Source organism: Bombus impatiens, unplaced genomic scaffold (genome assembly GCF_000188095.3).
Source record: "Bombus impatiens unplaced genomic scaffold, BIMP_2.2 scf_0487, whole genome shotgun sequence".
Taxonomy (NCBI): domain Eukaryota; kingdom Metazoa; phylum Arthropoda; class Insecta; order Hymenoptera; family Apidae; genus Bombus; species Bombus impatiens.
The window spans coordinates 174,903-198,852 of NT_176906.1; the positions used below are offsets into that span (position 1 = coordinate 174,903).

Sequence of the window (23,950 nt, forward strand, 5' to 3'; positions counted from 1 at the left end):
GAAACCGTCTCCACGCATCCACGTGCTCCTGTGTCTGATGAGGGTCAGGAATGCGCGTACGTATTTAATGAAATACAGATCGTATTTGGTTTGTGCTTAGTATGTCGCATGCACGCTTCGATACAGTTATCTCGTGAGAATCGTACTCACGTAGGCATACGTTGCGTTACTTTCTACGAGTTCTTCGTTGATCCAATTATTATTCGGTTAGTCGATTACGTACCGATTGTGATTAAAAACATTCTGATAATCAAAGAATTGACAAGATCAAGATCAACGATCGAATTTCTTAAATAGTCTTTTACTTCGATTGCTTTCTCTCTTCTCCAGAGTTTTTTTTTATTTGCTCTATGCTCGCTGTTTCTTATCTTTCCACGAAATAACATGAACTTCCGCATCAATTCTTTTTACGTATTCGAGCCTCGTTTCAACAAAACTCATCGATACGTATTCTGAAATACATTTTGAATATTTGTCGCAAGAAAATCTCGATGAAGCCAAAATAAGATGAAAATCAAGTATAAAAATATTGCGTTTTCAGTTGTGCTTTTTAGTTATTATCAATTAAAAATTAACCGAAATATTCCTGTGCGCGAGTAAACCTCCTTATACGAACGAAATTAGGACAGCCTAAACAGCGGGGTGCATAGAGATGCTCAAATCATGTTGTATATATCGTGCTTATTGTCTATTTCGTTTGAAAGAAAACAGATTGTACTGAACATGTACTGTAATATAAAACGATTGCTATTTTCGTTACCATTCTTCTGTGAATATCCGCGGACGGGGCAATCGGTGTGCGTATATAAAATTTGTATAAACGTTGTTTATATGTGCTATTATTTAGTAATTATTTATAGAAGCAAAAGATTAGAGGAAACATTAATCCTGCCAATTCGAAAATTCCATAAGGCGGTTTTCGATATGCTGGATTTTAATGAGAAGGCAGATATAATGTTTAATCTACGATTTTTCTTACAAGACATCGCGCAAGATAGTTTACGTTTTCGAATGTCATAATTTTCTTCTCTACGACTTGTACGAAGGAAGCTGCTGTCTCCTTCGTGCTATCGTTCGATTTGAGGATCTCTGTGCAGCTCGCTTCTTAGGCTGACCCACTTTCGTCCGTGTAAGCAAGTTTGCTCATGTACAGGGATACTTCGGCTAATTTTTAATTGTCAGTGACTAAAAAACAAAGCCGAAAACACAATTTTTTCACCCTTGAGTTTCATCCTGTTTTAACTTCAAGAATCACCCCTTAGATCTTTTTACACATGTAGTTAAACACCTTGTATACTTCATTGATACGTATCTTGATATTCGTCTCTAACAACTGTTGGAAGAAAGCCTTCATGGCATACTTAATGAGTGTTTATTAGTATCTGAAAAGTATGAAACAACATTAAGAACAATCTTTTAGTATCTACGCTACATAGTAATTAATCATCATCAATCATTTAAAATGGCAACGATGAAAATCTTCCGGGTAGATAAGGAAAGTGTATCCACTCGATTATTCTAAGAAACACTGAATCATAATGCTTTGATCGACTTGATAATATATTAAGTAATAGATCAGAATTAGGACTTTAGTTTCAAAAATATAAAGTGTCGCGATTAGATTTATCAATAAATCTCATGCGTTTAAATATAATACGCAACGCGTTAAGAAATTAAGAATTTAGTTACATAATTCCTAATCGTTGTGCACCATGCGGGCGGTTGCCTGCCTCTGAAATAGGAAATACTACGGATTTTAATCTCTTTTAACATAACTGCGTTCTAACATAATTTCATTTTAACCCCTTAACCTACGATTTACGTTCAAGAATTTTTGGCCAATTTACGTTTGGTCCGATCATCTACTACGGGCTATGCCCCTAGTTGTAGATTAAGGGGTTAACGCGGCAAATTTTACGTAGATATTGTCGATTCTTATCATATGGCATACAGCGGATGCAGAAAATATTAGTACACTCATTAAAACGGAATAATTCTTTTAAAATTGACAAACATTTACTAGATGACACGAAAGAAGATCTTGAAAAAGTTGCAACTTTATGGTCTCTATCTGGACCTGCAATGAGAATTTAAACAACATATGTACATTACTCTCTTTTTCGCAATTCCGCCCAGTTGCAACTTTTCTACATTTTTTTTTTTTTTCACACGTCATCTAGTAAACTAATTCTCTTAGATATAATAACTCCCAAAAAATGTCGTTGTTTGGCCAAATTTTACAAAGGTTATTCTGTTTTAAAGAATGTACGAATACTTCCTATCCCCACCGTATATCGAGAGAAAAACTAATGTTTATAGAACAAGGAGGTTTTAATTTTCCTTATCAGCTTATAAGTAAGTCTCACTGTACAACAAATCGGCCGAGTTATCGGCCCAATGACTCACGAGTCAAGTGACGTTCATTTCGATAACCTTGCCACAGAAAGGCTTAATTAAAAGAATTGCACATTTACCATTGCCAATACGTCGCGCGTAAAATAATAGAATGGCATTGAAAGTAACTCGAGATCAATCATCCGAACGTTAAAGCCTGCGAACTTACGATGTAAGAGCAGCCTGTTACTACAAGTCCCATTCGTAAATGCATCTTGTGACACAAAAACGTGATTCGAGATGATCTATTGACTCCATACTGTATAAATTGCAACATATATACATATACATATACACAAACATATTACACGCGTGTGTAACAGACGTTTCAAGTTTTTCAACTTCGAATTATCGGGGAAAGATGAACCGACTCATTCAAGTTCTTTATCTCTTTATTAAAATTTATCTAATACTTCTATCTCTTAATGCATGAAGTCATTTCTACTGAAGATACATGCTATGATAATCATATTTCAAAAAATCCAAAAATTGAAATTAATACGTATTTATTAACTTTTCATGTCGACAATATATGTATTCTCAATAGATAATCCGGCTAACATGTTAAATATCCTCGCGAACTGACGAATGCGATGAAGAATCTATGAATCGATCCTTTACTAAGAAATATTTATCATTGGCCGCTTATCTTGCAAAGAGTCCCGCCCTTTCCGCAAAAAGCCTTCTTTTTGGCGGACCTTTTTCCAAAGAATCGATTTAGGAAGCGCATTAGTCACGCTGAGCGAGTGTCGAAAGTACTTTCGTTGTGATGGCCGTGGTGGTGGTGGTCGCCGTCGTCGTCATCGGGGAGCAGCTACTAGTACGCCGTGAAGGTCTAAGCCGACCGTTTGGTTTTGCCATTGGAATGAGGAGAGCATCGCTGTAGAGTATCGTAATGAGCAGAAACGTAATTTTCGTGACACGATGACACGATTCCGCGCGACACGTATCCCGCGAGAGCAGGTGCGAAATTCGTTACGTTGATCTGGATAGACACGACCTCTGTTTTCATGTGCGTCAGGATATTATTTTGAAAGGCAAGAAGTAGTAACTGTGTAATTGTCGTTTGAATCCCAGTTTCAGACATGCTCGTAAGTATCGTCGATACTGTCCAACACTTCCTGTACAAACAGTATCTTTTCGGGCATAGATTGTTCCAACGTTTCGTATTGCAGTTGGCGTAACTAGAGTTCCACGGAAACCTTACTACTACGTTACATCACACCGAACGCTACACACGATATCGGTGTGTCCTTAGACTTCTGAGTTACTGCAAACTGCAATGCCGGTGAAACATTTTACTGAAAGGGGCACGGTTTTACGCCCGAAAAGCCTCGAGAATCTCGTTCTAGCTTCCTGGAGACGTGCACGGAACAATGAACGCGATAGATGGCTAGAAGTCACCTTTACTCGTCGTTTCGCGGGAAAAAGCAATGAAGAAATAAAGCCGAACTTGTGACCGTGGTTCACGAAATTCAAATCAAGGTGGACCTATATATGTACGGCGATGAAAAATTATCCTGGCATGCGTATGGTGTTTAACACGACACTACCGCGGCCTTGACACACAATTCCCACAGCCATACGTGCGTTGTGTTCTCGTTACCGAACGACCTACGCTTCAAACTACACCCGAGCTTTCCTAACCCTGTTTAATACGGTCAAGTTTAATGGAATTCCGTGTCCTAGCGTCGATGATACCAATCAAGTTACACGAATCGGATGTCGTGCGTCACGCAATAACCAAAGTCAACGAAATTTGTTGGAGAGCATGATGAACCTAAGGAAAGCTCGGTCGCCTCCTACAGATAACAGAATAATTATGCTTCGACAAATCCTGTTTGCATTCGCGAGCGTTTAAGAATATTTTATGTTTGTATTCTTGAAATCTTGAGATCTCTGGACTATTTCTATATGCTTCGTCATCTTTTTTTTCTTTCCTTTTTGTGTTACATTAATTAACTTAATTTTTTCAGCGGAAAATAAACCTACCACGTTGAAAGAAGAAGAAATATTGAAAGAAGGTTACGAATAGCGTGCTTTTCTATGTCCAGTTTAAAATAGATTACATTACACGCAACATTATTTCCTTCGTTTATCCGCAAAACGCTCCTTTCATCAGCCTTAATGACCTACAAAAACATGCTAATTAATTTAAACGGTGTTTCCATTAGAACAATATTATAATGCGCTATTCCCTAAAAATGTGTATACACGTTTCTTAAGTGACTACCAACATTGTTTTACAAATAACAAAAATATTCTACATTACTGGAAATGCTTCATCTTCTATCTAGATATGTAATTTAAATCTTGAACTGTTCGTGGCTAAAGAAAGTATCTTGAAATTAAGATTTGATGGATTCTTCATAAAGAAGAAAAGCAAACTTGAAATATTTCAATAACGAACTATTGCGATCGCAAATGCATGGAATTTTTCAAGTACATATTAGCGATTTTGTAAGTCACCGTTTGTTTGGTTCTCGAACTATATGAGGTAACTTTATTATATGCGTATATACATTGAATGCAACCTTCACATAGTCACAGTAATACGGCCACGTTCTTTTCTCCAGGGAATCGTATTGTAATATTATATTTATCGATGTGAAATTGCATTCCATTCTACAGTATTTATGTGTCTTACAACGACAAGTGTTTTACCCTCTCAGTTAGAGGCATTAAACGGCTCATTGCCAGTCGATCGAGAAATATCAATTTTAGATATATACTATTTTGGATATATACTATTGAGTATTATTTGCTTCAAACGCTGTCAATATCGATAGTCAGGTAGGATCAGGTAGGATTCCCCAGTAATGTAAATTAAAAAGGCGATCGTAACGTCGATCGTGTTTCTGTTAATTTGCACGTTTCGAATTTGGCGCACGAAAAGTCCTTCGTGGACAAGATTGTTTCGTAACGCTATTTTATGCTCGGTTTGAGCAAAATCATCGCCACTTAACCAATTATCGCGGCCTCGCAAGATTTCTCTTTCGTTACACGTTCCTCAGATCAATTTCGAGCACATAAAGTTTCCGCATATTGGGAATCATTTCCGGTAACATACCACTTTGCAAGCAAAACTGCGATATTTCACATTCAAATTTCACTCTTCTAAATTTGCATTTTTGTTTGAGCAAAGTTTTAAACATTTAATTTAAAGAAGATACAACGAAACCTCAACGAAGCGAAGATTTAAATAAATCTGTAATTGGTTTGGTATACGTCAAATCGTTACAGACGTAATATCTTCTACCACATTCTTCATTCTTTTGCATCAAAGCAAAGTTACATTTATCGCTAACCTTTGATGTCCTTACAATACAAATTATTCACTTGTTAGCCAAATTCTATGTATTTTATGTATAATACATACTTATGCGAACTTCAAAGATTCAAACATTTATAAAATACCTAAAGTTCGATGTAATATTTAGCAGATGAACAAAATTTTTACTTAGGTTCCATTTTTCCACAAAAATGTTTATCTCTATCAATATCCGCAGCCTGGTGCTATTATCAGCGATCTGATCGCGCCACGCTACTTAAGTGTAAATATCCCAGAATTTTCTAGATTCTTTGAAAGCCTGGAACAAAGAGTAAAAGATTAGTCTTGAGCATAAACGACCTAATTTAATGTTCAAATACCCTCGTGAGTCAGTGTACGTTGTCCATTCCGGAAATATTGACGAAGAACATAAACACTTCAGTAAGAAAAGGGATAATCGTTAATGGGGATCCAGTTTGCGCTTGCGAATTGATGATTTAGGTAGTGTTTTAAGCGGGAAACCACGCGTAGCCTGATTTTTCGGAAGGAATTGCGAAAATGCAGCCGAAAGGCTACAGGAAACAAACTGCAGTCGCATTGTTCGTGATTCTTAAAGGAGTGCGGGCTTTTAAAATTTAAAACAGTGGCGAAGTCATCTTGCGAAAAAAACAGAGCTGAGGACTCTTTTGTTTCTCCCACTTCGGCTGTTTCCCTGGCTTTTCCTAGCTTCTTGATCGAACAAAGAGAGCGGGAGACTAAGTTTCTCGGTGGAAAGCGAGCGATCGCAATCTATATGCTGATTGTTGTAGTCATAGCCGTGTATAGTCGTCTCTCGGTGAATGCACCCCTTTTATTGTTCTCACTTTGCGGTGTTTCCTGGTTTCAGTACTTGATGAGTGGTTGGGCGAAAGGATACAGTTTCCGATGCCAACCGGTCGACTACTCCAACAGCCCCTTGGCTCTCCGAATGGCGAATACATGTTGGTGGTATTACATTAGCAAATTCACCGAGTTCTTCGATACCGTAAGTATCTAAACGACATCCATTTGTACGTGATCGTTGCCGTTGTTTTAATCGATTATCGAGTTAGTCACTATTTTGTCCTCCTTAAATAAAATATCCTATCTATCATTTGAACATTTCTATATGAGGTTAATTTCTAAATTCACGGCTCTATCAATTAATCCTATATTAGAAAAATAGTATGCTTATTATTTGATTTATTTAATTTATTTGATTTCAAGATTACATAAGTATATCTTGAATATTTGAAAAATACTAATTATTACAACATTGGTTATATTACTGATTTTTTTATAAAACTTGCCTACCATAAGAGCCTCTATAATATAACTTTGAAAAAAATAGGAAACTTAGAATATTTCAGCATATCTTAAAAAATGAAAAAACTAGTAGATAGGGGATTTTATCTAAGGAAGGCAGTATTACTGTTGTTCATTGAACGGAAACATATGCTGCTCTCGTACGACAATGAAACGTTGTGACAATTAATACTTTAAACGTTAGAATAATAGAGCATTCCGGATCATTGAGCAGCTACTTTAATACTAGAACTGCCGACCTCTTAATATGTACGTAAAGTGCAAAATAAAATTTTTATATTTTTATTAATTTAACATTTTTGAAATGAAAAAAAGAAGAAGGAAGTAATTTCTGTAGATCTCCACAATAGAATTCAAATGTAAACTGGATTTCTTATCTGTGGCTTGCTAGATTGAGATTGCACGAAGATTACGCAAGTCTTCTAAAATTTGGTTCATGGCTGGAAGCAGAGAAAAATTGATCTTACATACAGCTAACCGCAAGCTTATATTTTTTTCATAGAAACCGGTAATACGAAGCCGAGTAACGTTTGTCTCCGTTTGAGAAGAGTGCCGCTCAAGTATAAGTTGTCAAGCTGGAAAAAGATTATTTTATAATTTACACTGTGAGGCAACTTGACCTTCTTGAGAAGTCGAGACGTATAAATTCTAAACGGCCGCTTCTCCTCCTTCACTTTTGAAATTCAATGAAAAATATGATTGCTTTAACGTATATAAATTAAAAAAATATTAATGATGTCATTTTCTTTCAGCTCTTTTTCATTCTAAGGAAGAAGAACCAACACGTGTCAACGCTTCATGTAATCCATCATGGAATAATGCCATTCTCGGTTTGGATGGGTTTAAAGTTCGCACCAGGTGGCCATAGCACTTTCTTCGCTCTCTTGAACACTTTTGTTCACATTGTAATGTACTTCTATTATATGGTGGCTGCAATGGGGCCTGAATATCAAAAGTACATTTGGTGGAAAAAGTACCTGACTACCTTCCAAATGGTAAATCCATTAATCGATAATGATCTGAATTTTCTAATTCTATGTATTCTAGTTTAACACAAGAGGAATCTTCTTTTTCTAGGTGCAGTTCGTGTTGATCATGAGTCACCAGTTCCAGCTTCTATTCACAGAGTGCGATTATCCTCGCGGCTTCATGATTTGGATCGGTTTACATGGCGTGCTTTTCTTAGGTCTTTTTTCGGACTTTTACAAAGCGAAGTATGTGGGCAAAACGAAGAAACCAACAGACAAGAGTTTACAGAATGGTTCGACCGGTCTTTGTATGCCTATTTTGGAGGATTCGGTGCCACGACAAAACGGTGTCTCGTCGTACGCGACTATCTACAACAAGGAATACAACAGTTGTTACAGCAACGGTACCAACAACGGTTACGTTGCCAACAATAATACAGAGAAAAAGCTCGCTTAGAACATTCTGATTTTGGTAAAAGCTCGTAAAGAACCATCGAGATACCAAATCACACGATGCAGTTAATCACGCGTTGAATCTCGCCGGCACTTTTGGGAATTGTGCTGTGACTTCGTACACAACGTCTTGTTGATCGATCTAATTCGAGTAGTGACTGCGCGCGGTTCTACAGGAAGATAAACTATGCTAGTTGTAATTCGCCGCGAAGTCTGTGTTCATGTTTACACGTAGAGTCGTCGACGAGAGACCAGTCGCGCGTACGTTCGATTTTCTGCTAACGCTTTAAATTATTTCATATTAAACTGTATTAATGGGCTGGCGATTGCGTTTATCGGGATAGTCTAACAAGGTTATATAAGGGGAGTATATAAGAATTATTACTGATAATATATATTATTAATAAGGAAAGGGCTCTTCTGCACTGTATTATTGTGTATCATATGTATGTATAATGGCATCCGCAACCGGATTGTGGGTGGTTCTGAAAATCGTTGCCTCGTCGATGGCTTTACGGATAAAAGCATAAAGGAACGTGAAGAATGACCGAGGAATGCGAAGAGACCAGAGTAAATAAACGGACAAAATTAAAACGCGCACACGATGAGTAAATCAATAATCGATCCTCATCAGAACATTATGTTTTCCGCACGCGATTGGCGACAACGTTTTATCGCGTGCGTTATGTATGCGTGAACAAGTGTGATCGTTTGTTAGTTATACGTGATTACGAGGCATTTCTTATTGGGACGCATCGAAACGATCCCCTTTACCATATTTCCTTATTGTCCGACTCTGTCTCTCTATTGCCCCGATTGTGTTCAAAGCTTTGGTGTTCGTCGTATAAGTAAGCGTCTGTCGATTCGCATTTGAAAGGAGAAATCGTACCACTCCTTCCTCTCGAAGCTTGATTCTCCTCCTTTTTTATTGAGAGATCATCGATTAGATCAACTCAGCAAAAGACAGTAGTTCTCTTGAATATGCAACGCTCGAATAGCTTTTTTATTGCTTACGATCAAGCAATGCAATACTTATTTTCAATAGAATATTCGATGAAATCTACGAATATTTCAGTTGTTATTGCAGAATCAAGCTTCCGAAGAGTTCTAGAGATTCTCGACGAAATTTATCTCTTGTTCACCGTTCGAACTGGTCAAATTGGGAAAAAAGAAGGTTGAACGCCAATCGTTCAAATATATGTACATGTTATAAACGCATGGGGGGGAAAGAGAAAACGTTTATCTAGGAATCATACAAATCTCTTATTAAGGATACAAACTTTTGTACTCGTCCTATTACGGAAAGATGAAGGTTTTTATTTATGATCACACAGAAATAAAAAAATCTGACGGAAAAAAAACAATTCGATCCTATAAATTTAATGTTGTATATTTTTACAAAGAAATAGATCAATTGCATAATAAAAGAGACGTTAATGGTGTCAAAGATGTGCTTTCTTGTGAAAGTATTCATATATGAAAATTTATTATTGCCAAGTTTCAATAACGTATTAGAAGAATATTTGAAGAATGGTTTATAATAAAAAAAGTAAAAAAGAAAAAAAAGAGAAACTAACGTCGACAAGACTGTTAATGTAGTCGTAAAACGTACATGTAAATATTATTTCCGGATTTTGAAAAAGATTCTTTCTTTGGTAAAATTAGCTTTCGACGATATACGAATGCATTTCTTCAGTTGACAGATCAACAAAGGTCTGTTCCAATCTTTATCATTCGTTCCAATGTGTACAGGAATTGATCTTCGAGTTACGATTTAGCGAATAATTTTATATCTTCAACGCTCAGAGTGTTATTCCTTTATCCGACCTCTTCCGTTCACATAAAATCACACCAATATATTATTCCCAACTACGACTGAAGTCAAATCGTACATTGTAACGCCATATAAATCGATTAAAATCGCTCATCCTTTTATCACTTCTTTAATGTGTGTAAACTCGCGGTAAATTCTATTCGAAACGTATTTGTATCCAGTGATTATAAATTTTTAATTCTACAATATCGTGCGAACCAATACGAGTCATAAACGTATTGCATAGTTGTTTTCTTTATTTATTTTTCTTTTCTTTAATATATATTTCATTATGAACGTATTTTTAAGAATATCTCTAGCATAGAAAACAAAGCAATTTTGCACCTGTTAAAATCTTGCAAAAAATACCATATTGTGTTTTTGGAAAATGTAACGTAAAAGTAAAGAATTCTGTCGAACCAACTCGTGTCTGTCAATGAGGACAATAAACCGCGTCGACATCAGAACACGACGGTAGAACATTCTAGCGGAAGTTCGTAAATATTTCATCAACACGTTTGTACAAAGATCATTTATCAGTAGAGTTCAAAAAATCTACCATAATATATCACAGCGATTAAGTATTCTCCGTACTTCTTCCGAAATAAAACGCAAAGAAAAGAAGTTAAGTAAAACCTTACAAAAGGAAGAAAAAGGCTGCCTCTCAGCATACGCGTTTTTACATTGGGCACGTGCAAGTACATAATACATTTCGGCTAAGTCTTGCACTCTTTTGATGAAATTACGATAATACTATTAAATCAAACAATACGATTTTTCGAAAATCCTTCAGAACTTTTACGACCAAGATTTTTGCAATTCATGCTACTCGAGGCTCTGAAATACTCTTCGTGTCGTTTTGACTAATGATTTCGATATTTTGTTGACGTTACACTTTGCATTCTTAATCTTACATCTGATGAAGTTAACCATAATGCGAATAAAATTTGCGAATTATGTTATAAAAGGTTACAGGAAGGAAGCCTCTAATGGTGTTAACTATAAGATATCTGTGTACTAGATCGATGACCAATTCATTCATTCGAATAGAGTGTAACGGTCATGGAAAGGATTTGTCAACGTATAAGTGTACTTCCTTTTTTGTTTCTTTCCACGCAACATTCACGTCCTACAGGTACAATACGAAACGAGTTAAAATTACGCCATTCTCAAACAAACTAACTATTCATTTTTTTGTATACGTATACATGAAACAATGCATATACAAAATGCGTATACAAAAGACAAGAGAAGAAAATTAAAAACACCGAATTCTCATGATATATACTATATGTAGATTTAACGAGTGGATATTTGAGTTTTATAGAGGAAAAGAAAGAGATTACTTGCGCATAAACACATACATAAATCAAGATGGTCGATCGTCTTTCACTTTCAAAAATAAACATGGGAAAAGAAAAAGAGAAGAAAAACTGTTCAAACCACGTGAAAGGTGTCACAAGCCAAGTTCACATGAGGCCGAGAAGATAAGAGCACACACATCGTCATGTACCTACTTAATGTTACGAACTCTGTAATGATTATTGATTCTCATTATATTTTTGTACATAATTGGGGAGAATTACACGAGAATAAATGAATTAAAAAGGAGCGAGTTGCCTTCAGCCATGAACACAGGGAAATCGGTGTACGTTTATTTAATGATCGACACACCCCTTGAAAACGGTACGCACTAGTATTATTGCTATATAATTGTTAACTAAGCACTCCAGGAAGTAAATAATGACAGCAATGTTTGAGTAGTTCGCACTGTCCATATCGATTGAAATTAGATGAGACAGAAACTCTCTCTTATTATACTTTATATTTACTATAACTGTATGTTATAATAATCTGTCAATTTCAAAGGCCTATTGATAGCTATTTTATCAACAATTTATGATATCTTTGATTCTAAGTTCATTACATTTACTGGAATACTCGCACGATGTTACGCAATAGAATTATACTATTGACATTTTCATACAAAAATTTGAATATCGCTGCATGCAATGAAATTTGATACATTTAAAAATACAACGATATCAATTGTTAGGGTATTATCAGATTACGATGAGGTTCAGATAGCGAAAATGTTCATTGCTATTTTGTATATGAAAATTACACGCGTGAAATGAAATTCAAAATGAAAAGACAAATTTAGTAATTAGTACGATACCACGGTAGGTTATATTAATTACAAATCTTTTCATATTTTATATTACTAAACGAATAGTATGTGCAATATAAATAAACGCATTCTACACTATTTTAATTTTCGTCAGGTTAAGTTTATAAATTTGAATTTGAAAGTAATATCGATTTTAATATCGATCTAACGTCAAGTTATCGATCTATCTATATATGTACCATAATTGAACAGAACACGAATTATGTATGTCATTGCGGCGTCGCTGGAAAGAGTGCAACAATGAAAAGATTGTATAGAATTATTTCATCGTATGTGTATTCATTAAACGTAATTTCGTATCTGATCTTTAATTCAGTTTGTATTTTCTGTATGTTTGACACTTGATATAAGTGACAGTTGCTGCACGTTCCGAATTTCCATGCAATGCAAAATGAATGAATGGTGGAACAGTGATGTTAAGTTTTACCGAAATTCAAATTTCGTAGTTAAAAATTCTGGTTACAGTAATAACAGAAACATTGTAATTCTACGATACACGTAAGTAATTACTATTCTAACTACCTTATGACTGTTATTAATACCGAATGAAAAATATTTTTAAGAAGCTTATGAGTAAATATTATGTTGATACGGTGACATACGGCACGCCGCGAAGCCATCCGACAATATAATACAAAGAATCACAAATCATAGGCATAATACAGGTGCGTATCTTGTGAACAAAGATATGTATCAAAGAAGATGAATTTTTTAAAGAACAGAAGATGATAGTTTTCCTAAGATATCTCCCATATTTATTCAATCGGTATAGAACAGTTTTTATATAATCGATCATTTTCTACGAAAGAAAGCGATCGTTACCGTAACAAAAATAGCAGCGTGATTCGCCACGATGAAACATTCGAAAAAAAACTTGTATTACAAGCATAATCGAATTTTCTAGGATAATCGCGTATACGCTGGTTCACAACATTTCGCAACGTTAAACATAAAATAGAAATCAAAACATCGAGATCGTTATCGATCAATCTTCGTAATTACGTAACCACATAAAATTTCAAACTTTCTTATGATTTCACCGTTCACGAATCGCCGAGAATTACGAACACCAGCGTCGTAATAAATCCACCATGTCGTTGATACCTTCCAAAGACTTGCAACTGACACGTTTTTGTTTATCATTGTTCAGTCGGAGAAAAACTTGGGGTTTTGTGGGCTCCTCAGCTGGTAGTTACGATCCTGTCGGCGGTTCTCAGTGCAACGACGAAACTCATAGCGCACTACAGGACGTCAAGGGAATACGAGAAAGGTACGGCGATTTTGCGATATGATGACGATGATACGTACAGTCGTGAATACGCTGCATGAGAGTGATGCGTAACACACACCGAGAAGGAGGAAGAATCGTCGAGCAAGCTCGAGCATCTCCGTCGAGCCCCGCCCTGTATATATTTTTAACCGGATCCATCGAAAGTCTGGCCGGCGTGGCACACCGTTCGTTCGAGCAAGTGAGGTATCTATTGACGTGCAGGAAGAAAGAAAAAAGTCAGAAGGACGCAAACGAAAGACAAGATACATTCGAACGACGCAACAAGTAAAGAAAACTGCATCTCTTTCGTTCGACCTGCACGCTACTGGTAAGTAACATTTCTTTCGATCAGCTGATTATTCAGATTACCGGTGTATTCAAGGCATCATGATCTAAGCGTGCTCCCGTCTCGTGGAATCGATGCTGCGCAGCAACTTTGCGCATGAATCGAGCCCCTTACAGCGGACAACCCATTGGACGATTTGGATGAAATGGTTCAGATCGGTTAGGTGCACGTGCTTCGGCTCAAATATATACATACTCACTGTCAGTGACGTTTAGTTATTCAATGTGACAAGGTAGTTAAATGGAATTGTGCTTTTCACAAAGTTAACCTTAACACTGTGTTGCTTTGGAAATTTTTATATACAGGAAGACAAAATATACAGTAGCTCATATAGTATTTGAACACTAACAGAAACTTTTTATTAATATACTATGTATGTTAGACAAAACATTTTTGACATACATAGATGTTATAAAATGTCTAGTGCAAGTATACGTATATAGTTTTTTATAATACACATAATATATACAAAGAAATTTTCTATAGTAGGTATTCAAATACCTCCTTGAGTCCCTATATACATAGCGAGTAGATGGAAATTTTCAAATGAACCTCTATTGAATGTTTTAATTACTGAATGTTAGAGATTCCTGACCTTAGTAACTTCTTAAGGTATAGTATCTTTTATGATCATCAGATGCGCTCGTTTGTATGCGAATATCTAACGAAACTTCAATTAGCACATCGCATAAGTACATCGTTGATTTCTTATTTAAGAACAGTGTTAAACAATACAAGCATTAATTAATCCCAATTAATTTACAGCAAGTCCAAATTATGAGCAGGTATAACAATTTCACAGTAAGATTAATCTGTACGATCAGTTTTATAAAACGAGGTTCTCTCTCAATTATCGAAGTTAATTGTCTATTATAGTCACCCTGCTTCATAACAATAGTTTTAATCACGTAACAAATAAGCATCGTTTTCCAGTCGAACAAGGACAAGCCCGGTAACATTGACGATCTAGAGAATACAAAATCAGCGTGGTACATCCGACAGAGATATTCCAAAAAATCACGCGTGCATTCATTACGAAATAAATCATGTATTCGCTGAAACCGGCGAGATTGTTGCGAGAAACTTCGGTACTCCGCGATGTTGCCTCGTGCACGTATGTGTTGTAAATCGCTAGGAAAATCGAAGGAGGGAAAGTCGATAAGGAATAGAATGGTATTGACCAATTTCGTGACAATAGAGGACGTTTCGACATTTATAAAAACGAAAGCGTCACGAAATCCGATAGGCACACTTATCCTAGATCGATTTGCGTAATTTTGTTTACACGCGAGTGGAAGTCACGAGATGAAAGTTCTCGACTCGCGTTAACTCCCACAGGGAGGTTTTGGACGAAATCTCTCTAATTCGTCGTATCGAGGTTTGCGAGGGCAGCGTCAATTGATTCGTTCAACGACGATGGAAATAAGACTGGCGTTAATGAACATGGAAATGGAAGTTTGTGAGGGTCAGTTGGTCTCTCTGTCTGTCTGTCTGTCTGTCTGTCTATTTGTCTGACTCTCTCTCTCTCTCTCCCCCCCCCCTCTTTCTCTTGTCTGCCATCCTTGCAACCGGTTTAACTTTGATTTTCACTTCCGAGTGTCGTATACAAGTAAAAGCCAATATCGTTATCGGAACAATAGAAAAACCAAGGAGCAAGGTGAATAGAGTTTCGGCGGAACTTTTCCACTGGGGAAAGAAAGTGTACGATGACGTTGAGTTTACGCATGATTTCTATGTTCTACGTACGTAAATCTTTATGGAATTCCACGGAAATCACGATCTATTGGAGCCGCGACTGAAGGTCTCGGTAGAAACGAACGTTCAACACGTTCAATTATACTAATTACACGTAACGTCGAGACGGGACTTTTTTTGCATTGCATCGATCACTCGTTGAAACAATATGAAACACGCGAGAAAGTGTTATATATACAATGTACAATCCGAAACGTGGCTCTGAGTACAAATAAAAGAATTCTTTGGATTTTTGTAAAATATAGTTTTAAGGAATATTATAATTTTATACGATAAAGTTCCACCGGTGAATCACGCGCGATCTATCGTGCGCGTGCTAGGTCGATCGTTGGTGTCGATTCTTTCAATATTCTCCTCGCGTATCTGCAGATATTTCTCCACAACGAGACCTTCGACATATTCCTCGGACCACGGAATCGAAGACTGCGTAAAATTCTTCGTTCTTTTTTTTCTCTGTCTTTCTCTGTCTTTCTCTGTCTTTTCTCTTGGACGGTTACGCTCCGTTCACCACAGAAACAAAGTAAATCCACGGGAATCCTTCGTTTGATCGAGAATTAGGCAACTAGAAAGGCGGAATTAAGCGAGTCGAGTCGACATTTCGTGGCTATCGTTTCTTACTTGGATCACGGTTTCTTCGTTTATCTGCTTTTAATTACGTAAAATTCTTCGAAAAGCACAAGCTTTTAAGCGAATCGAATTCTCGCTTGAATATAACGTTTGTAAAATTTCGGACATCGTAGAGAAATCATCTCGGTCGTATTTCGTCGAGCAATTGAATGGAGATCTTTAAAGCGCGTTTAGTAGTCAAACACCCAATGTGCTTCTTACGTCCCCCTTCCGACGAAATGGCTACAACCTGTGTATACCAAAACGATTGACAAAGGTTATAAAACTATATTGTTAATTCAATTTTCGCTAAAACGTCCTATAGACCCATATTCGAGGTTTCCATTCAATCGTTCGACGATGAATATCTAGACGTTCAATCACGTCTCACGATTGTAATTGCACTTGAACAAAGTTCGTTAGACGAGGGACGACTAAGTATTTGCACGGACGAACGATTATTTCAACGGTGCGTAATTCCCGTCGATGCCGAAACTTTCTCCCGCGGCATGGACTTCGTGTAGCCCGCTCGATGAGAAATTCCACTCCCTACCCCTGCGCGGACGACTTCCATGTAATCGAGACGGTCAAAGGAGAATCATCCAATCGAATCTTTATTTTCCAACGTATGATTACGTTGCGTTGCGACGAAACAGAGGGAACTCGCTACACAATTCTGTACAGTTAACTCCCTACAGAATTATTTTTCGAACTTCTTTTTCTTTGGGCAAATTTCCACTGACCCAATATAAGATTTCAGTTCTTCTTTCAGCTTAGAGAAGCATTGCGTAACTTCTTCTTGTCTTCTCGTTTCTCGCGTGCTCTCGTTTAAATGGTTGCAGCAAATCTCCAGGGAAGTGTAGAAACGATATGACAAAAAGGTGGGCCTCGTTGCGAAAAATAATGTAGGTCAAGTGGCCTCGAGGCGCGATCCATCAGCTGGCTGAAAAACAGGACACAATGTCGAGCATACCGAATCGTGTTAATCACGATTCACAAACGGTACGAATCGCTCCATTAAAGCCGCCAGCCGGGAAAGAACATCGTGGGCACGTTTCTACCGTTGTGCAACGGACTATCAACACTCACGCTCGACTTTTGCGACAGTGATTCGTTGGTTCGTGTCCCGAACTCGGTGAAACAGTAGGCCAAGGCTAAATTCTTTGTGTATCGGGTCCTCTGTTATCGGTCGATCGATAAAATCGAATCGAATACGGTACTTTGTTTCAAATGTTGCGCCGTGAAATCCGCTTCTTTTACGAGCTACTGTACCATCTGACGCAGTGACACTGACGGAAGCGGTTGGATAATTTTCGTACCGTTCATAAACCACCGTCGTAAAACATCGTCCGACTTGATTAAATCTTAAAACGGATCGACCGTTAACCCGTGGAAATTATATTTAGAGACCCCTTTGTGCGTATTTCTACAGATAGAAAAGTACCGGTGTACTCGCGCATTAATTGCAGCAGCGCGCGCGTATTGCGATCAGCTGAGCATGAATGATCCAATGTTGTCGCTTACGTAAGATGGACGAATTAGGTCGTGTGCCATGTGGAAAACGCGAGAACTCCTCTTGAATTCTTCTTCGAGCGAGCAATTGCTCCGCGTGCGACAGCCATTCACTGCCCACTACCGCAACGAGATACCGCTCCACGTTCGCCGATTTGTACAGGTGGTTTCATCGGTGTATATCGTGCCTTCTGTTCGTTCGTTCGTTCGTGTGAACAATCGTGTGTGTGTGAGGGAGGGAAATAGACTGCTCCGAAATTCACGGTCGCGTATCCAAACCGTTCTGTCTAAACAACTATCCGTGAGAATAATTAGTGAGTATCTGCTTTGGAAGCTTGATAAATTATACAGTATGTCTTATAAAACATGAACGTCACATTTACCGTACAAGAGTTTAGATGTCACTAGCGATCAATATTTGATGCCTCGTACATTTAGAAATAAACGTTGCATCGACAGTGAGCACTTTGCAAAAATATTCATTGATCAGTCATTTTCCAGTTTATAGATACATAGCCTGCCTAAAAAATAACGTACTTGCAATATATGATTATTCTGCTGAATGCCTAAAACAATTTTCTTATTAACACCTTGCGCGATGTTATTGAATGCAATTATACGTTCGTAGATGCAAAAAAACATGAGGCAGCACGCGATAGTAATAGAATGAATTTTAAGCATTGTGGTTAAACGTTTTCCTTTGAGATAAACTTCCGTTTTATTGCCTACCAGCGATTCAAGTGTACTGTAATTTCCTCGTCGTTTCATAGAACGGGTCAGTTGCCAGAACTCTGCTAAAGCAAAAGTAGCTGTTTCGCTCGTTTCACCAACTATTTACAACCTCTTTCAATTAACAATGAGAAAGTTATGTAATCGAGTGTTATCGTGTAATAAATGCCAGATTGAAAAAGTTCTTTTATGATGCGCGTGACTGTCGACACGTTTTTATATCTCACTTTTGTTCGATGCCACTGAAGTAGCTCTTATTCTAACGAGAGGCTCGACCTTCGTTCGATCGACCAAATTTCATTGAATTTATTACTAAATTTTATATGAGCCATCATCGCTTAATCAAATTTTCTAAACATGAAAACTAAGATGGTTGTATTCGCTACTCATCTCTTTCTTCATATATTCTGTACAGATACGTTATAGCAGTAAAAAAAAAGAAAAGAAATTGAAAAGTATTTGTTTCCAATTCGTAAATTTTGCACGTACCTTGAAACTTAGACGATAAATAATGTCGACGCGCTTCGACTCATTTTGACTAGAGACTTGAGATTTAAAATTGTTGACCAATAGCCGATGATTCTTCGATCGGTAAAAACTGCCCATCATGAAGGAAGGTTACAGGAGAGTTCAAAGAAACGTGCTCGTTTGTATATATGTATAGCCATAACGGCCGCCGCGGTCTGTTTTGAATTTGAATATCGTTTAACTCTAAGGACACTCGTGGAAGAGATGTTAACGATATTCTTGATCGTGACGCAGCGCATAGGGATTCGGTGCTTCGAGGATTCCTCGTGATCTTGAACTTAATACAGTCGACCAGCTTTGCTTTGGTTTTATGTAAATGCAAAGTTTGTAAAGTCGAATGGCTCCACTCTGTCGCAATGTTTGCTTGAAAATACGCTGCTCCAAGATCCCGGAGGCAACCAGCCAGCCAGCCAGCCAGCCAGCCAGCCACCTTCTAAGCTTTACATTTTAAGCAGTTCCTCTTCCTCTTCGTCGAATTATGGTCGGCCATTTATTGACGATTTTGAACTTTACAATGGTCTCTCGTTCGTCGATCTACGCCGTTCAATAAAATCGATCGTAAAACATTCGTGAACCGTCTGAACCACCGGTCTCTACTCGTCCAGATATTTTCAAAAATACATATACATGAAAAGTGACGTAATTAGCAATGAAATTGCATCACCGACCAAAAACGTGTTGCTTCGTTGCGAAAGACCGTGATACCTACTTATTCGCTGGATTTGGCGATCAGACAAAATCGCGAGACACCGACCGCTTTTCCTCGATAATCAGGTCTCTTCTACGAGAATCATGACGCGACGAGACGCGACGTCTTCGTGGAAAGGACAACCGTGCACTCTCGTCTATACGGTAATTGGCAAGCCAGCCACGCATTATCGTACCGAGAAAATATATCTTTAGATCGGTACGAGTGCTGTTCGAAATCGAGCGCGAGTTTTTGAAAATTACCATTCACGTTCCCGCACGAACCCGTGCGTGGGAAGAGTAGATACAATAAATTCAGTAATATTTTAGGGAGAATTGCGCGAGAAAAAGAGATCAACTTTATTCATGTGTCAGATTCGTTTTTGCCTTGAGTCACTGTTAGTTTCGAAGATATAATAAGATCTAATAAGCCAGAGGCTTTGTCGAAATACGAAGAGAATCCAAAATAGGAGGTGGAATCATCTTGTGACGTTACAATTTGGTAGAAAATATTGTCTTCTCTTGTTTGATCGTTTTTCTGCGTCGCTGAATAAGAAACTATCGTCTATCGTCATCGATGTACGAACCCCAGGTCAAATTATTTGTGTTTTTCACACGTCTATGCGTATTTTGAAATTACACGTGTATTCTTTACACGAGTAATTATGTTGTTCGAAGAAAAACAGTGGCTTGTAACTGCATGAGTCGCAAAATTGCGAGTCCGTGGAAAGTGCATGTACAAATCGTTACGTTTTTACTTTCTATATACGAAAGGAGGCGAAAATACTGTTGATAGAAATTGAAGGCGAAACTCTTTGCCAACCTTTGTTCTAGTTAGGAATTAAAGGTTAAGAAAACCAGCTTGACCTAATGCATTCTTCTTCGCGGAAATCGGAGAATTAATAAGAATTGGAAATTATATTTACAAATAATCATTTGCATTACTATTTTGCAAAATTAAGGCACGAATAATTTATACACAAGTTAAGTCGTGGTATGTATTGGTACAATAAGAATCACCTAACTTGGTAATAATAATACATTTTATTGGATATAGAATGTAATTCGAGTAAATTTGCAAATGTCGAAGTTTTGAAGAGAGGAAAGCATTCTAAACAAACAGAACATATTCCGTAAGTTTCCGCAGCATGAATCCGACTAGGTACGAGAAACGAATCGAATAAAAACACGTTAAAAATTCAAAGTAGTGAACTTTGCCTGGAAGCAGGCAAAAGACAAATTTGTCAAACCGCCAAAGTTTTCAATTCGAATTCTAATTGAGTTGTTAAGGAAATGTTCACGAATGGAATTTACCTAGCGATCAGTTTTTAATAGACACGGGCGAAAGATAAATGAACTATTTGTATTTCGTGCAAGTTCAACAAAGATCGTAAACACGTTTTAAGTCTTTAAACCAACTATTCGCGTATTCGCGAACAAATCCTTTGTCACATGATGTCAGTCACGTCGGCCAAACGAACGAAACCTTCATCTGACTTCTTGACCATCGACCAAAAGGCTCCGAAGGATTTAAACTTATCTCGCAAAATTCATTAATGCTTGTAATTACATTATTCCATTATGATATCTTTCATGATCTTTTCCACTAAATAAGTCAAATTTATTGATAATTTTCTTGTATTTATGAAATTAAAAACTTGTTTACAAGCAAGCAAAATACGATCATTAGCTTTTTTATAAAAATATAATGATAATGAATTATTTATCAGTCTATTGCAAGATTTATTGAAATAGGACGTTGAAGAAAAAGAATACGTATTTACGTATCTACACTTTTAGCAAGTCATACCTAGTATTTCACAGAAACAATTCACGTCATTAATAAAATTTCAATTTTCAGACTTTACTACCTCGTACATACGTAGTTGTTATTTCCTATACATTTCTTAATTGTACGATTGAGTCTAAAGTTATCATAAAAGATGCAATTATGTATTATATATTATGTATTATATATTCAGTAAAATAAATAAAAAGATATAAGTAGAAGACAAAGTAAGAGAAAAACATCTACATAGATCGGGAGTGAGTCAAAAAACGCGGTTTATGCGGTTCACTAAGGATTAAAATATATTCTCCGAAATCAAAATATGTTTCAGAAATTTTATAGTCACGCTATCTCGAGAAATAGTCTCTCAAGAAATAGTAGCGACTCTGTAAAACTGAAAATGACCCACATATATGATACTTTCCGACGAAACGCAGAAAGTGCAAGTACTACCATTAGCCAGTTAACTGCATTTGACTTGTATTTGTTTACGCACTGCACGACCTAACCACATAAGAGATTTCTAAAATTAAATTCTGCTGTTAACTGGATAAAAAAATCTCTATTAACCTTTAAAAAGCTCTATTAAACAAAGAACCCCGAGAAAAAACCTAACGCCGATTTAACAATTTAGTATTCTGTATAACAATGAGAAGGGAACATGAACGACCGATGTCCATGTTTAGTGAATTTTTACAACGTGGCAAGAATGATAATGACGAGGTATCATCAGAGGGAGATAATACTATAATAGCGATAAAATAATAGCGATAACGAACGCAATGCAATACGTAATAAAATATATAGATACACGTATTTTATAAATATATTCACATTTCTTAATATATTCTTTATATATATTATATGCCATATCACAGGCATTATTAGAACTAAATCTAAAGGACCTATAATGGGCAATTTAGGTTTGGGTCATAGAGATCGGAAATTGGCCTCTCTTGTAACGATTTTTCACCTGCCCTCCGAAGGTTAATCATATTACTGAGGATAATTATATTACTTTGTAATATAAATGTTTGGATATTATTCGCAGAAACAATTATCTTTAGCGTCAAAGCAAGCAAAAGGATTGACGTAAAACTTTAACAGACCGCCATAGCCTGCTTCATAAATCGTCCTTTTTTGTTGAATTCTAATTAACTGTGTAATTTATTATATAAATTTATTCGTTCTGTGTAGACAATTTATAGCTGTGATAATTTGTTGTAATTATTCTCAATATATAAGTCGTTTAGATCTTATGTAATACGTAGTTGTTTAGCTTGAAATAAATTTTTTATTTAGAGATGTTTCAATCCTGTACTAGATGATTTACATTTTATAAAATATGAGCATAAATCTTATCTTTAGAAATAGTAGCCGCGTATAAAAGCTACGAATGAAATAAGTAGGAAGTAAATCGTAGAGAACATTCCAGAAACGAGCAAAGAGGAAGACTCGCAGGTGGAATAATTAGTAGAGACGAAAGAAAAGTAGAAGGATCGCGAAGGGCGGTAAGAGGCGCGCGACGAATGTTGTCCATGAAGGCGACCGATCTCGCGTCAAGCGTCGAAAGATCGCAAAAGGTAGAAGGGATGCGATACCAATATGGCGGCTCGGTTAAAAGCAATCCACCAGCGTAACCGCTGTCAGTCCGCAACTTGGCACGGCGGCAGCGCGTTTATTCGTACGAATATTATCGGTGTCGCATAAGCGCGAGTTTCAACTCCGACCCTTTTTTCCTCTTGTTTCTTTAGCTTTTTATTTTTCTTTCCTTTTCTTTTCTTTTCTTTCCTTTTATTTTCTCTTCTTTTATTTTATCTCTTTCTTTTCTTTTTTTAAATTTTCGTTTCGTTTCATTCAATTTGATTTACCCTAGTCTATTGTCTGATACTATTTCGTAAAGTTCACGAGGAGAGAAAGGAGGAGTCAAGCGAAAACATCGTGTCTCCGTAGCCGATTTATAAAATCGTGGCGATTCGTCGTCGGCCCACCGTGCCTGACAACTGGTCTTCGTTCGTTCATCGAGCAGTTCGTGCAAATTCGAGAAAAACTTGGCACAAGACGAAGGTTCATGAAGGGACAAAAATTCGTCGAAGAATTTCCCAATCAACAGTGACACGAGAGAGAAGAAGAGAGTGTATGTTCGATTGTTCAGAAAGAGACGATTACGTGAGATAACTGCTGTCTTCGGCCGATTGTCCGGTAAGTGAGCTGAAAGTAACGCTGCCACGCTCGCTTCCAATAGAAGCGCAACCACTTCGTGCGGTTGTTTTTCCTTCTGACATGACGTAACG

General features: G+C 37.1%; 2 protein-coding genes and 1 long non-coding RNA gene across 12 annotated transcripts in view; 2 read left to right on the forward strand and 1 right to left on the reverse strand.

Annotated features, from left to right (window-relative positions):
• Window positions 1-11,876, forward strand: part of LOC100743508 (elongation of very long chain fatty acids protein AAEL008004) — a 38,801-nt gene extending 26,925 nt beyond the window's left edge. Inside the window, exons 4-6 of the mRNA XM_012387809.3 lie at window positions 6,552-6,689; window positions 7,762-8,004; window positions 8,087-11,876. Of these exons, the coding sequence (XP_012243232.1) occupies window positions 6,552-6,689; window positions 7,762-8,004; window positions 8,087-8,434 (729 nt within the window). The 3' untranslated portion in view covers window positions 8,435-11,876. The remainder of the gene's footprint in view (window positions 1-6,551; window positions 6,690-7,761; window positions 8,005-8,086) is intronic.
• A 757-nt stretch (window positions 11,877-12,633) lies between these two features.
• LOC100744329 (elongation of very long chain fatty acids protein AAEL008004) overlaps window positions 12,634-23,950 on the forward strand; it is a 38,621-nt gene continuing 27,304 nt past the window's right edge. For 2 of the 7 annotated variants that reach the window (XM_012387775.3, XM_012387774.3), the window contains exon 1: window positions 23,295-23,858. The gene's annotated coding sequence lies outside the window, so the exon portion shown is untranslated. Of the gene's footprint in view, window positions 12,933-13,020; window positions 14,033-18,115; window positions 18,238-23,292; window positions 23,859-23,950 lie in introns of those variants that run through there. The other 5 variants (XM_012387772.3, XM_033321737.1, XM_033321738.1 and 2 more) reach the window with 5 other exon arrangements.
• Window positions 16,999-20,007, reverse strand: LOC112213141. 4 transcript variants are annotated; one of them, XR_004462013.1, is made up of 3 exons: window positions 19,142-20,007; window positions 18,307-18,444; window positions 16,999-18,218 (listed from the first exon to the last, which is right to left on the reverse strand). It is a non-coding gene; the product is annotated as an uncharacterized LOC112213141 (long non-coding RNA). The 4 variants fall into 4 exon arrangements; XR_002947017.2 differs by lacking the exon at window positions 19,142-20,007 and having other exon boundaries at window positions 16,999-17,837; window positions 17,936-18,218; window positions 18,307-19,087; XR_004462014.1 differs by lacking the exon at window positions 18,307-18,444.